Source organism: Dama dama, chromosome 25 (genome assembly GCF_033118175.1).
Source record: "Dama dama isolate Ldn47 chromosome 25, ASM3311817v1, whole genome shotgun sequence".
NCBI classification, from domain to species: domain Eukaryota; kingdom Metazoa; phylum Chordata; class Mammalia; order Artiodactyla; family Cervidae; genus Dama; species Dama dama.
Genome location: NC_083705.1, coordinates 45,547,141 through 45,560,863, shown reverse-complemented (window position 1 = coordinate 45,560,863; position 13,723 = coordinate 45,547,141). Strand labels below are relative to the sequence as shown.

General features: G+C 41.2%; 1 protein-coding gene and 1 long non-coding RNA gene across 2 annotated transcripts in view; one reads left to right on the top strand and one right to left on the bottom strand.

The window, feature by feature from the left end:
• LOC133046424 (sperm flagellar protein 2-like) overlaps positions 1–7,317 on the top strand; it is a 189,072-nt gene extending 181,755 nt beyond the window's left edge. The window contains exons 34-36 of the mRNA XM_061129237.1: positions 261–500; positions 697–819; positions 7,213–7,317. Coding sequence (XP_060985220.1) covers positions 261–500; positions 697–819; positions 7,213–7,302 — 453 coding nt within the window. The 3' untranslated portion in view covers positions 7,303–7,317. The remainder of the gene's footprint in view (positions 1–260; positions 501–696; positions 820–7,212) is intronic.
• Positions 1–13,723, bottom strand: part of LOC133046426 (uncharacterized) — an 84,261-nt gene that overhangs the window by 36,535 nt on the left and 34,003 nt on the right. The window lies entirely within an intron of this gene.

Sequence of the window (13,723 nt, the reverse complement as noted above, 5' to 3'; positions counted from 1 at the left end):
CTTCTTGCTGTTGTTTCTGAGTTGGAGAAGGAAGAAAGACTTGTCTTATTGTCTAGCATATTCTATCTTTAGACTTGTTTAGCTAGTCTGTGGTTGTTGCTCAGTCGCTAAGTCGTGTTCAGCTCTCTGCAACCTCATGGACTGTAGCACACCAGTAGGCATTACTATCTCAGGGCATAAAAAGTTTGGGATGAAATTGGTGTTTTCTAAATATCTCTATTAATGGAAAGACTTCATCTTCTCTTTATTTAATTGCACAGACCTCTTCCTTGACTGATATGAGTCCCATTGAGGAATATCCTGAACTCGAGGACAATTTTATGAGTGAGGAAAGGGAATTACAAGAGGACGGGGAGGAAAAGGAAGAAGAACTCCCTGAAAATGCGAATAGTGAAATGATTTCCATGCAAACATTACTCCGAGTGTTCCGAGGAGGAAATGAAGTACTGGACGCTAACAGATTTGCCAACCACCAAAAGATAGAGAACATTTATTTAGAGGTTGGTTGGGTTCTTTCATTAAAGGGACAACCTATACCCAAGAAAATTTCCGTCAATTTTGAGTGTATGGTCATAGAATTTCTCCTGAAATGTCTCAACGTGTAGAAATTATGATGATTCCTTTAGGAAATAAAATCATTTTTAACAGCATCAGGATCATAGATTTAATTAAACTTATTTTTTTTTTCCTTTTAAGAACTTCATAAAAGTGTTTCAGGACCTAGGTTCCAAGAACCTCGAGCCAGTTGAAGTTGCTGTTCTTCTGAAGCATCCTTTTATTCAAGACCTGATTTCAAGTTATCCAGACTATAAGATCCCTGTGAGTATTACCCAAAGATCCTAATACAGTCTTTTTTAAAATTGCCATTACAATTTTATTTTATTTTTATTGGAGGATAATTGCTTTGTAAATGTTGCATTATTATATATATATTAAATATATGTGCATATATATATGTATATCCCTTCCCTTGTGAGCCTCCCTCCCCCACTGCATCCCACCCCTCTAAGTCATCAGACAGCACCAGGCTGGGCTGTCTGTTATATAATAGCTTCCCACTAGTTATCTATTTTACACATGATAGTGTACATATGTCAATGCTACTTTCTCAATTTATCCTACCCTCTTCTTCCCCCACTGTGTCCACAAGTCCATTCTCTGTGTCTGCGTCTCCATTTCTTTCCTGTAAATAGGTTCATCAGGACTGTTTCTCTTGATTGTCTTAACATGGTTGAATTCAGGTTCAGGGCTTGGTGGGATAACACAAACGTGGAGGAAGAGGAGGGAAGAAGCTGGACTAGGCTTGACCAGGGTCTCGGGAAGCTAAGCTGGTAACAGCATCAGGCCAAAAAAGGCCAGCCCTTAATACCACAAGGGCAGTGAGTTCAGGCAGAGTAGAAGTGACTATTAGTACACCATACCAGTACATGGGTACCATGATAGTTAGCACTATCAATATATGGGTAACATGGTTGGTACCACCAATAGGACCGCCAGTACTAGGGATGATACCATAGAGCTGCCCCACCAGGACTCTGAGGCCTTGAGTCTACCACAGAAGGCTGGAGGTAGATGGCAGTAAAAGCTGAATGGGTGGCTATATTCGTGTTCTGCGTTATTCCAGCCATCGAATGACCCTGGCCTATGATTGAAGAGCATGGGGAATAGAATCCCCCTGCCCAAGAGGACAAAGGAGACCCTGATCCCCAGCCAAGCGCTGATTTATTCACCAAACTCTCATCACGATACACATTGTTGCTGTAGCTTGTGCAGTGGCCGCACTTCTGAAAGAAAGGATAAGGGTTCCATCAGAGAAACTGTTCAGGGTGGGAACACTGCGGACCCAGAGAGGCTGGACCAAGTCAGCAGAATAAAGGAAGGAAGAGAGGAAGAGCGGGGGCTCAGAGCTCACACCATCACCTCGCACATCAACCACACATGCTGAATGTGCATCTACCTGGCAAGTGCTGGGTCCCCAACAGCAAGGGCTATGGAAGGCTGGGGGTGACCACCTTTCAGAATGTGGCAGTTTGCTACAACTTTCTCACAATCCTCACACACTTAATAGTATGCAGTCTCCCTATTTGGCTCCTGCTAATTGTTTATTGGACTACAGAGAGTTAGCCGAGTTTTCGATAAAAGCACTTTCACTTTGATAAGATGCAAGTGATCTAAAGCTGAGCGCTGAAAAATTGATGCTTTTGAACTGTGGTATTGGAGAAGACTCTTGAGAGTCCCTTGGTCTGCAAGGAGATCAAACCAATCAATCCTAAAGGAAATCAGCCCTGAATATTCATTGGAAGGACTGATGCTAAAGCTGAATTCTCCAATACTTTGGCCACCTGATGCGAAGAGCTGACTCATCAGAAAAGATCCTGATGCTGGGAAAGATTGAAGGCAGGAAGAGAAGGGGATGACAGGATGAGATGGTTGGATGGCATCACCAACTTGATGGACTTGAGTTTGAGCAAGCTCCGGAAGTTGGTGATGGACAGGGAAGCCTGGTGTACTGCAGTCCATGGAGAGGCAAAGAGTTGGACACGACTGAGCAACTGAACTGAACTGAACTGAAGTGTTTCCTTATCTCTAACCGTTGTTGTTGTTGTTGTTGTTGTTGCTTAGTTGCTCAGTTGTGTCCTACTCTTGCCCGCCAGGCTCCTCTGTCCATGGGATTTCCCAGACAAGAATACTAGAGTGGGTTCGTCAGAGGATCTTCCCAACCCAGGGATCGAACCCATGTGTCTCTTGCATTGGCAGATGGTTTCTTTACCACTGAGCTACCAGGGAAGCCCTCTTAACCATATCACATCATTATATCTCTACATTTAACCATCCTCTTTGTAAAATTATTTGTGTCTCTTTATTTAAACAGGCCCAAAATACTTGGATATGTGGTTGGCAATATTCCAAGTAATTGTACTCATACATCCCACAAACATTTACTCTTCACAATGAAACCCATATGTCACAGGTCCCTTTTCAGCATCTTACACTCCTACTTTCACTCGTAAAGACCAGCTTTCTTCCCCACTTAAGATGAGACTGGGATAAATCAGTGTCACCCTGGAATTAGTGGGAACAGCACACATCAGAACTAAACAAAGGGGTGGAGAGAGGTGGGTGGGTGAATGCATGGTGGTCACAGGCAGAATGGGGGGCAATCTGCCAATTGTGGGGTCTCCCTGCCTTTGCTGTCCTCTGGGCAACCATCATTCTGTGTGAGGTGAGTTCCAGAAGCCCATCTCTTTAGACTGCATTTCATCCTGCACATTGTGTTCCACATTTCAGGGAACAATCTCCCTATTTTAAACCAGCAAAATAATTTTCAAATCCTTAGAATAATGTGCAATAGGGTTTACCTTATCTTACCAACAACAACTAGGACCCTAAAATGATGCCACCATCACTTCCTCCTGTTATGGGAGAAGAACTCCCTGCAAAGTCAGGACGATTTGGGGAACATTTTTACCCTGGCCAGAATGTCTAACTATTACTGACTTTTGCAGAGACGATTCTATCTGGCATGTTCCTGAAGAAAAAACTCCGTCAACAGATGACTGACTGCCTTCGAAGGTCAACCCCCTGAAGATGGACTCTGATCCTCAGGGAAAGTTGGAGTCAGCAGGGTGCTTGTCACTTCGTGCATTTCTCTGATTTAGGAAGGAGTTTTATCAGCGTGCACCCCAACTGAAATACTCCTGGCATTTTGAATAGCACAGGACTGACTCTGGCATGGCAGAACATCTAACATTCTGAGTTGCTGCCCACTATATTCCAGGAGCACTTTGATGCTTTGATGACCAAAAAGATCTCTGCACGTTCCCCAAATCCTGTTTGGTGCACAGACCCCTCGGGGTGAGAGCACCCACCTCCCTCCCCCCACCCCCACCCCACAGCTGGAGCTTGTTCTGACCTCCAGCTTCAGAGCATGAATGTCACCTGACACCCTAATAGAAAGAGAGCTTGTCAGTCTGTCTAGCGGTCCGATGGTTCGTTCCTTCATTGCCAGAGTACTTCTGCCAAGTCAGCTTCTTCAACCTTCCACCATCCTGGTCCTTCATCTCTCTTCCCTGTCATTACTCCACCCTGGAATCTGATGAGAGGACATTGAACCACCTGCTAGAATCTAGTCAGGGCACCATTCTGACAAGAGTTGAGCCTTTGACCTGAAAAAACTAAATGTGATGCTTGAAAAGGAAAGAGGTTCCCTTTCCAGTAAGATGCTCTATTCTCATTTTTGCTAAGCAAATAAAGAAAAAGAAGAAAGGAAAAGAAAAAAAAAATCTCTGAAGACTCAGTTACTAACACTCTCATCCTGTCATCAATTTTTTTGCTCCAGATATCCATGTGCAAGTAAATAGATCACATTTTTAAAATGAACTTTAACCACAGTGATGTTGTTTGAAGATCTTTCAAGATAAGTAGAGCAAAAACTAGAGTGTGGTTTTTCGGGTTAAAATGTTGTTTGCTGTTATAAACAGTGGGAAGTAAAGGTTGTCACCCAACAGCTCTGTGTTTACAAGATTCGTGTTTGGAACTAGCAAACATTTAAAAATACATATGAAAAAGGCCAGTTTGGGTAATCATTTTGATATGTGTTATTTTTTGCTCCTGTGGAGAGGTGGCCTGGCTTTGTGGTTAGGAGAGCAGACTCAGGAGCCATGTTGATTGGGTTCATAGCTACTAACTGTGTGACCTTGGGCAAGTGACCCCATGGTGCCTTGGTTTCCCCATATGTAAAATAGGGTTAATTCTCAAACATGCCTCTCAAGGTCCTTGTACAGATTAAATGACCTATTCCATACAAAGTGTTTAGCTCCGTTCTTGGCAGATAGAAAGCCCTCACTACGGAGTAGGGGCTTCCCTGGTGGCTCAGATGGTAAAGAATCTGCCTGCAATGCAGGAGACCTGGTTTGATTCCTGGGTCAGGAAGATCCCCTGGATCACTCCAGTATTCTTGCCTGGAGAATTCCATGGACAGAGGCGCCTGGCAGACTATAGCCCATGGGATCGCAGAGAGTCAGACACGACTGAGTGACTAACACTACATAGTAATTATTATTACTATTATTATTACTGCTCGTCTGTTGGTGGTTCCAGTGCATAAGGAATATTTCTGAACAGTGCAAAATTTACACACATGAACTAAAAGCTGGCATTTCATCTACCAAACTCAGTGTCTGTTCTCTGGAATGAAAGGAGACTTTCACTGGAGAGTGTCATGATGACAGGGGGTCTGAACCAAAGTCCCAGGAATCCACATGCGGTCAATTCCAACTCAGAAGACCCATGTTTTGTTCTGGATTTTATAGTTGTTCAACTCAAGCTCATTTATTTAACTTCTTCTTTCATAGATTTTTATATAGAGAGGTTATTTTCAAGGAAGCTTCCTAAATTCTTAAGAAAATGCTTTGCTTAAATGTAACAAGATCATTGAGGACACCGTCAGTGGGTGGTTAGTGAAGAAAGTCAGTTTCCTCCGATAAGTAGATTTACAAGTGTAAGTGGACGTTGGATTTTCTGCACCAACTCACCAAATGTAGTTTCTTGTGATGCACACGTATGCTGCATAAATGTGAGTCTCTTTTAGCAAAACCTGTACATCCAGCAGATAGCCTTAATATTAAGGGTTCCATTCACTAGGAGATAAAAATAAATCTCTCAGTGTTAAAGTCAGAATGTCACAGGAGAATTTCTTAGAAACAAATGAGTCAGGACCTGATTACATGAGGGCAAAGTACCTATAAATATACATGTAACTGGAAGGGACACAGTCTTCAAGGTATCTGACTTTAAGATACACTCCAACTGCCTCCATTATGTTTATAACAAAATACAGTGGCTGCTTCAGCGCTTTGTGTTTTCAAGGCACCCATGCCAAACTTTTCTAGACTTTCTCAGCCTTTTCTCGACTAACTGTTACTTAAAATTATGGCCCTTGATTTCAGCTATAAATCTAACCAGGACTGATTGAAATATCTAGAGCTTATAATTTTCCCCCATGCTATGGAGTGTCAAATAATCACAGGTCAACTCATTCCTTAATCCCCAAGTAAATGGTCACTAGTCAGCAATAGCTGTTACAAATAATATTCTCTGCAAAGGAGACCTGTCAGTAAGTACTGTGGAGGGTAGGACCAGAAAGGTCAATGGCAAGCAGCTGTTCTTTTTCACTTAACTTGCCCAAGATTGCCCTTCAGCTGTGGGAGATCTATATTTTCAAAGAACAAGCTCCTTCAAGAAAATGATTCACTATGTTTCCTGGCAGTGACTGATACAGCCATGTGGGTGTCACTCAGCAGGGCTCTGTTCAGATGCTGAACTAACTCATGTTTTCATGAGTAAAATGACGACAGTCAAATAGAAACTTTTGGAACTCAGGTCTGAAGTAAAGAAACTTATATTCTTAAAGAGTTCCCTGAAAAAAAAACCTGGAAACGGAATAAATGTAATTTTACGTTTTCCCCTTATGCTAGTACCCCTTCTATTAATACATTGTGATAATATCTTAAATTTATTTTATAAACATCTGTGATTTAAAATGTAGCCTAGTTGGATATTTTAAGTGGACAATAAACAGATCATTCTATCCCTAATATTAAAAAAAAAAAAAACAGAAAGGAGATAATTCCCCACCTCAAAATAATCTGCTGTTCTAAAATTCTACAAATCTGTAAACATGATTAATTTAGTGTTAGAATTTTCCCTTAATAGAAGGTGAATATTGTTTTTTATTGATTAATAGGGAAATAATGTTTTGCCTTGCCTATTTTGTGCCAAACTCTGTGTAATTGCCAGAGAAGGAAATGGCAGCCTACTCCAGTATTTTTGCCTGGAGAATTCCATAGACAGAGGAGCCTGGTGGGCTACAGTCCCGGGGATCACCAAGGAGTCAGACATGACTTAGCAACTAAACAAGAACTGTGTAATTGCTTTTACAAATGTTATCTAATTAATCTAATATGACAACTCTATTGTTAGATCTTATTAGATGGGGAAATGAAGTCTCTAAGATCTTTGATCTCTGTCCACTGGCAAAATTAATAAGTTGCAAGGCAGGATTCACACTAAATAGAGAACAATTTTCTCAAAGGAAAAAACAAAAACTCACTGTTTAATCAGTGCCACATATTGAAGCCCATATTATTAATAATCATTACTTCTAATTCATTTATTAAGAGTTGTAACTTCTCTTTGAATCTCTTCTCTTAGGATGTTAAGATAATTCTCCAAAGGAGTGAGCATGTACAAGGAAGTGATGAAGAGAGGTCTCCTTCAAGACTTACAGAGGAAAAGAAATGAAGGCACAGGGGTGGCAATGAATTTCCAAACAACCCATGTAAACATGGTGTTTGTTGTATACATTGTCATTGTAAGTGAAGAGATGGCCCCTATCAGCCTATGAGGAGCACTGTAAAGGGAGTCTTCCTTACTTAACTCAAAGAATATTCTGTAATAAACCTTAAATTTCTGAGCCAAAATCCACAGTAAGAAGGAATGCATTTTGAAGTGATTCTGAAAACAGAAGACAGCAAAACAATATTCTGAAAAATAAACAAGCACAGATGTCATGATGTGTCCCTGTGAGAAGTTTCTGCATTAGGCAGATAGATTAAAAATTCCCCCAAAGCTCAAATCAGGGCAGCAGGGCTTCATACAGTTCGTATTAATAGTTCTTGCTCCGTAAAATCCCAAGGTGTGTCTCATCAGTCAAGGAGAAGGCTTTTGTCTCAGCTGCGGGTATAGTCATGATCCTGTTATCTATTCATAATCCTTTACTAATAGAATATGTGTCTTGTAGAGATTGATGTACAATGATAGCTCTTGTGTAAATTAGTGAATCTAATTCAGTGATACTTATCTCAAGAAAGTTCTTTTGTTTTGTTGTATTTTTTAGCTTCTTATTTTATTACTATATAGCCATTAACAATGTTGTGCCAGTTTTAGGTGGACAGCAAAGGGACTCAGCCATATATACACATGTCTCTATTATCCCCCAAAGTCCCTTCCTATCCAGACTGCCACATTGAGCAGTGTTCCCTGTGCCAGCCAGTAGGACCATGTTGGTTATCCATTTTAAGCATAGCAGTGTGTACATGTCCGTCCCAAACTCCCCAACTATCCCTTCCCCCCTGTCAACCATAAGTGCGTTCTCTAAGTCTGTGAGTCTGTTTCTGTTTTGTAAATAAGTTCCTTTGTATCATTTCTTTTAGATTCCACATGTAAGGGATGTCATGCAGTATTTCTCCTTCTCTGCCTGACTGACTTCACTCCATGTGACAACCTCTAGGGCCATCCATATTGCTGCAAAGTGAACAATAATGTTCTTTTCAGTGGCTGTGCCTCTTTGAAACCCTTCTGGGTCCCCTCTCTGGCTACTTCTTCTGAGAATCTTTGCTGGACCTCACACACACCTCTTCTATTCAGCCCCTAAGAGTTGAAGGCCCCAGCACTCAGCCTCCTCTATCCACAGTCAATTCCTGGAAGACTCATCCTTCTCCAAGACTTTATGAGGCCAAAGTTGAAATTTCTCTTCCCATCTTCTTTCCCCGAAATCCAAACTTCTTTCTTGCTGTGGACTTGATTACCACCTGGATGGCTTATGATCATCACAGACTCAACACAGCCAAGCCAAGGAGAGGGAGCCTTCAAGCCACCCCACTGCTCTAACCTCCTACTAGAGCCCCATGTCATGCAGAGGTTCATCCAGGTCCTCACCTGGATCTTACCCCTTGCTGCCTCTCTGATCTCATTTCCCACTCTTCTCCCCACAGCTCACTCTTCATAAGCAACAAGTACACATTGTTTATTTTGGAACACAGCAGACACATGCCTGCCTCAGAGCCTTTGCACTTGCTTTTCTCTCTGCCTGGAGTGATTTTCTCCCAGATATCTTCATGGCTTATCCCCAGTTTCCTTCAGGCCTTTGTTCAAATGACGCTATGTCAGTAAGGCCTTCCCTCAACACATAATACAAAATAGAAATAACCTACCATCCCCATACATCTCAAACCCACTTTAATATTTTTTTCTGTTGTGCTTATCAACAACTGACAAATTGTGTGTTTACTCTTGTTTGTCTATCGCTCCACTAGGTTTAAGTTCCATGAAATCAGGGATGTTGTGAATTTTCTTTATTGCTGTGCTCCTTAACCTAAGACTATAAGCATAGCCAACTTTAAGTTTCATTAGAATACACTTGCGCAAAATGTGTAGGCAGATCACATTTTGATTGATCACTAAAACAATGAGTGATCCAATGATGATTTCAATTATCAGTGAGAATGGTATTCTATTTCTGGAGAGTGACACATTGCCTAAATCTGCTTCTTGTCAGTTCCATTCCCAGAACCCTTGCCTTCAGGATTATGGGGGGGGGGGGGGTGGTGACACAGAAGCTTGGGAGGTGGAGAGGAAACACAGCTAAAGGTTTCACAATTTAAATTTAGTTGGTCCAAATGTAGTTCTAGTTATTCTAGAGAAGGAAATGGAAGAGTATCTGCAAATAGGATTCAAATAAATAACATATTGTGATAAGGACACAGGCAGTCAACTAGTCCACTTTTTATTAATGACTAAACTAGACAAGGCAACATTATATTGCAATGGAAAGAAATGAAAAGCAGAGACAAGGGCTCTTTAGCAATTCCTTGTTTATGTCCTTTTAATTTCTTGCTCTAATAATGTTCTTGCCCAGTGTAAAGGAGGAAATGGTAGAATTCCCCTCCTGAGGCCCATTATCTCATCTAAACAGTGGGAGAGCCCCCACAAAGGTCTCCCAGGTGGGTATTTGCCACCATGTGAGACTTCAATCATCATCAGGATTGAGCGGACCTGGGGGAGGAAGATGACCTCCCCAGGAAGGGGATGGATGAAAACAGAGGACCATCCAGACTTTCTGGGGACCATCCATCCTCAGGAAGATGGATGTAAACAGAGCTCTTGCATTGTGCAGATTCCAGAGCAGGCAAGGGCAGAACTTCACGCTCAAACCAGAGGCTGCACAGGATTCTGCCAGAGAAAGAAAAACTGTTCTAGGAGTTCATCTCCCCGAGGGCCTTTCAGGTCTCATAATTCTAGTGAATGCCCAACCGTCTTCAAACCATCTGGTATCGCTTTTGCCTTCCACATCACCATGTCCCCCAGCTATTGCTTTCCTAAGATGTCTCTGAAGTCTCTGATCTGGGTTGCTCTCTTCTGGATACACCACTATGGCATCCCTCTTAATGCACCCGAGTGTCAAAGCCATTGTGTATGGATGTGCGCACGCGCGCACACACACACACACACACACACACACACACACACACACACACACACACACACTCACACTCTCACACACACACATACATACCAGCAGTCTATGATGACCAAAAGAAACTGATGACTTATATTAAATTTATAAGTAACTAAAACTTTTAAGTCTTTGTTTCATGTGCTTTAGTTTAACGACCTTTTCACCTATCTTAAGAGCCCACATTAAAGAAGAAAAAAACTGAAGTACAGGTATTTTCACATAACCCTATTAAATTCATCTCTAACATATGCTCTTGTATTCTGTTGTCAAGGTGTTAGAAGACAGTTTCCAATGTAGTCCTACCATATAGTACAAGGATTTTGTCCACTTAAAAGGTGACATAATGTGTCCTGGTCTCGGGACCCTGAGGCAGGAAGGCTCTTCACTCTCCTTCCTGGGAAATTCATGGTTTTTTGTCTGCCTTGGTGTTTTGTCTGCCCTCTCCCATGACAGAACCTGTGCTCCCCTGCAAGTCCTCATCTAATTCAAAACTAAAGAGTTGATTTGATTTTAAATCTCCCAAAGGAGGCTCTCCATTTCAGGACTCTGGACATTCAACCCAAACACCAGTCTTGAAAAGCCAACCTTCAAGAAGCCATCTGTCACATGATAAACAGCTGAGCCAACCTTTCTACCAGGCAACGGTTCTTATGTACATCACTGCACTTTTCCTATAAGTTAGATGACAAAATCCAGGGATCACCCATTTTAAAACTGTCTTGATAATGTTATAGCATTTCCTATGAAAAGGAAGGGAAGCTGATGCTGTTCTCTTCTAAAATAAATATTGCACTAGTGATGTCTCAGTGAAGGGATCAGCTGGATAAAAGATGGTAAAGGAAACAGAATGACTGTTAACCTATGATACAATCATAAAATGCCTCCTTCACCACTTCCATTGGTTTCCACACATCTAACATGAATGACGGCAGAGAAGCTGGGAAAGTCCACTACTTGACCATAGTTTCTCTTCTCTTTCTTCCCCTGATTGGATAGCTTCCTCTTTCTTGCCTAGCTATCCATGTCCACTTATTTCAAAGATCCATTTCCTTCTCTTTAAAAAAATTAGTATTTTAGATTAATTTATGGGAAAAACATGAAAGGGGGCTACCATTTCTTACAAATTGTAGGTCAAGGAGATATTGGCATGGACTGCTAAAATAGCTACTTCCAAGATCATTTCCTGCCACAGTAAGACTGGCCTCGTTGGATGTTCATGCCACCCAGGCCCACCTTCTCTCCATCCTCATCCAACTCACCCACCAAACTGTCACCCTCTTCAGTATCTACATTTATACTATCTCCTCTTTTTTGGCACTAAATAATACTCTGTCCTCCAACTCTAGCTTCTATGAGATGAATCTGAATCTTTTCCCAGTTGCTCTCCTCTGGATAACAATGTGGCATTTTACAGGATTCTCCATGATATCTTCATGATATCCTCAGGAACAAGGTAAACAAATAAGGACTGAATGACAAGTGAATGTGTAATTGTGGAGTGAGTTTAGTGAACACAGAAGATTCATAACATGAATTATTCATTCTCCCTCTCCCTCGGTGGACTAGGACTAGTTAGATATAGGAGAAACTGACCATGTCTCTGTTACTCACTTCTGTGATACAAACCATCAACAAAGAAATCCAAAGAGAGAGAGAATTCAGATTAATTATAATTGTGGTTGACACAGTGTTTGAAGAAATTTGAGTTGAATAATGCTTAATAAGCTTCCTTGATGGCTCAGTGGCTGAAGAATCTGCCTAAAATACAGGAGATGTGAGTTTGATCTCTGGGTCAGGAAGCTCCCCTCGAGAAGGAAATGGCAACCCACTCCAGTATTCTTGCCTGAAAAATCCCACGGACAGAGTAGCCTAGCAGGCTACAGTCCAAAGGGTTGCAAAGAATTATACATGACTGAGCATACACAGACATACATGCTTAATAAGAAAAAGAGGAACCAATAACAAAGTTATAAGAATAATAATAGTAACAATAGATAATAATAGCTAATATTATTGAAAATGTTCTGTGAGTCAGGTGCAGTGATGAGTGCTTTAAAGGCATTATCTCATTTAGTCTCATAACTGTGAAGTAAGTACTCTTAAGATGTACATTTGTACATAATGAAAATGACAACTAGAGAGATCATATAACTTTCCCAAAGTCACAAGCTTGTAAATTATAGACATAGATTAGGAACCCAATATGAACTCCCAAAGCCATTGTCTTACCTAGTTTGCTCAACTGCAGTACAAATATCCAATTGCACAAGCCCAGGATGGAGGAAGTATGACTTATCAGTGTTTAAAAATAAAAAGCAGAAGGTTTTCAGTCAAAGTAAATTGCATCTAATTGGCTGTGTGATGAGTCCCCGGAATAATCTGGTGTCCTCAGAGCATCAGAGGTAGGAAGGCAGATGCTGATTTTCCTCTGATCAGAGCTGGTTAGACCTCACCTGCAATTCTGTGTGCAGTTTGTAGCCACACACTTGCATATATGCACCATTTATTTATGCAGAGGAGCTGATACATATGCTCAGAAGGGAGGAAATTCAAAGTCCTGTAGCTTTAGCCTTGAGTAGAAAAGCTTCCAATGTAAGGGACAAAGGAGCCATGTCCAAACTATATGAAAAGCTGTCCAGATGAAGTAGCTTTTCTGTGGTCCCCAGGGATGAACCAATACTAGTGGCAGATTTCAGCTGACCATGAGAAACTACAAGCTCCCTATTACAAGAAGTGTTGACCATGAAGGGTACCATGAAGTGGGGAAGTTGGTGGCTATGGCAGGAACTTAGAATTTGATCCCTTTGACCTACCCTGACTATAATTCTCTTTCTACTCCTCAATTTCTCTTTCTATTTCTCAGCTCTACTACTCCAACTTCCATCTCCCAGAAAGATGACTCCCATTCTCAGAACTGGGGCTCCATCCTTCCCTTCTCATCCTCCTCCCCCTATCTATCACTTCTTACAAGCATCTTTCACATCTCTCCTTTCCTTTCAGTGCACACTCACCACCCTATTTCAAAATCCCTCCAAATCCTTCTTCTAGATTCTGGAAATAGCACTCATCTGACCCCCTATTTTCATATCTTCTCCCAAAGCCTCCATCGTTCAATCCAAACCCAGCCTCTACATTATTCCCAAACTAACCTTTCTGAATCTTTACTTAAGCATGTCTCATTTTTGCTTAAAAACTTTCCCCCTGACTCCTTACTATCAAATAAATTCCACATTTTTTAGGATGCTATTTAGAGTCTGATTCTATCTCTCTATGCTTATCATCTTTTTCTACTCAATTTTACACAGCTTCCCTTAACATAATTTCTCAAACTTATTTGTATGAGACAATAAATATTAGATACTCAATAAATATGAAATGGATTAATGAATGAAGAGGAGTGTCTCCTTTAACAGAAATTCTAGCAAG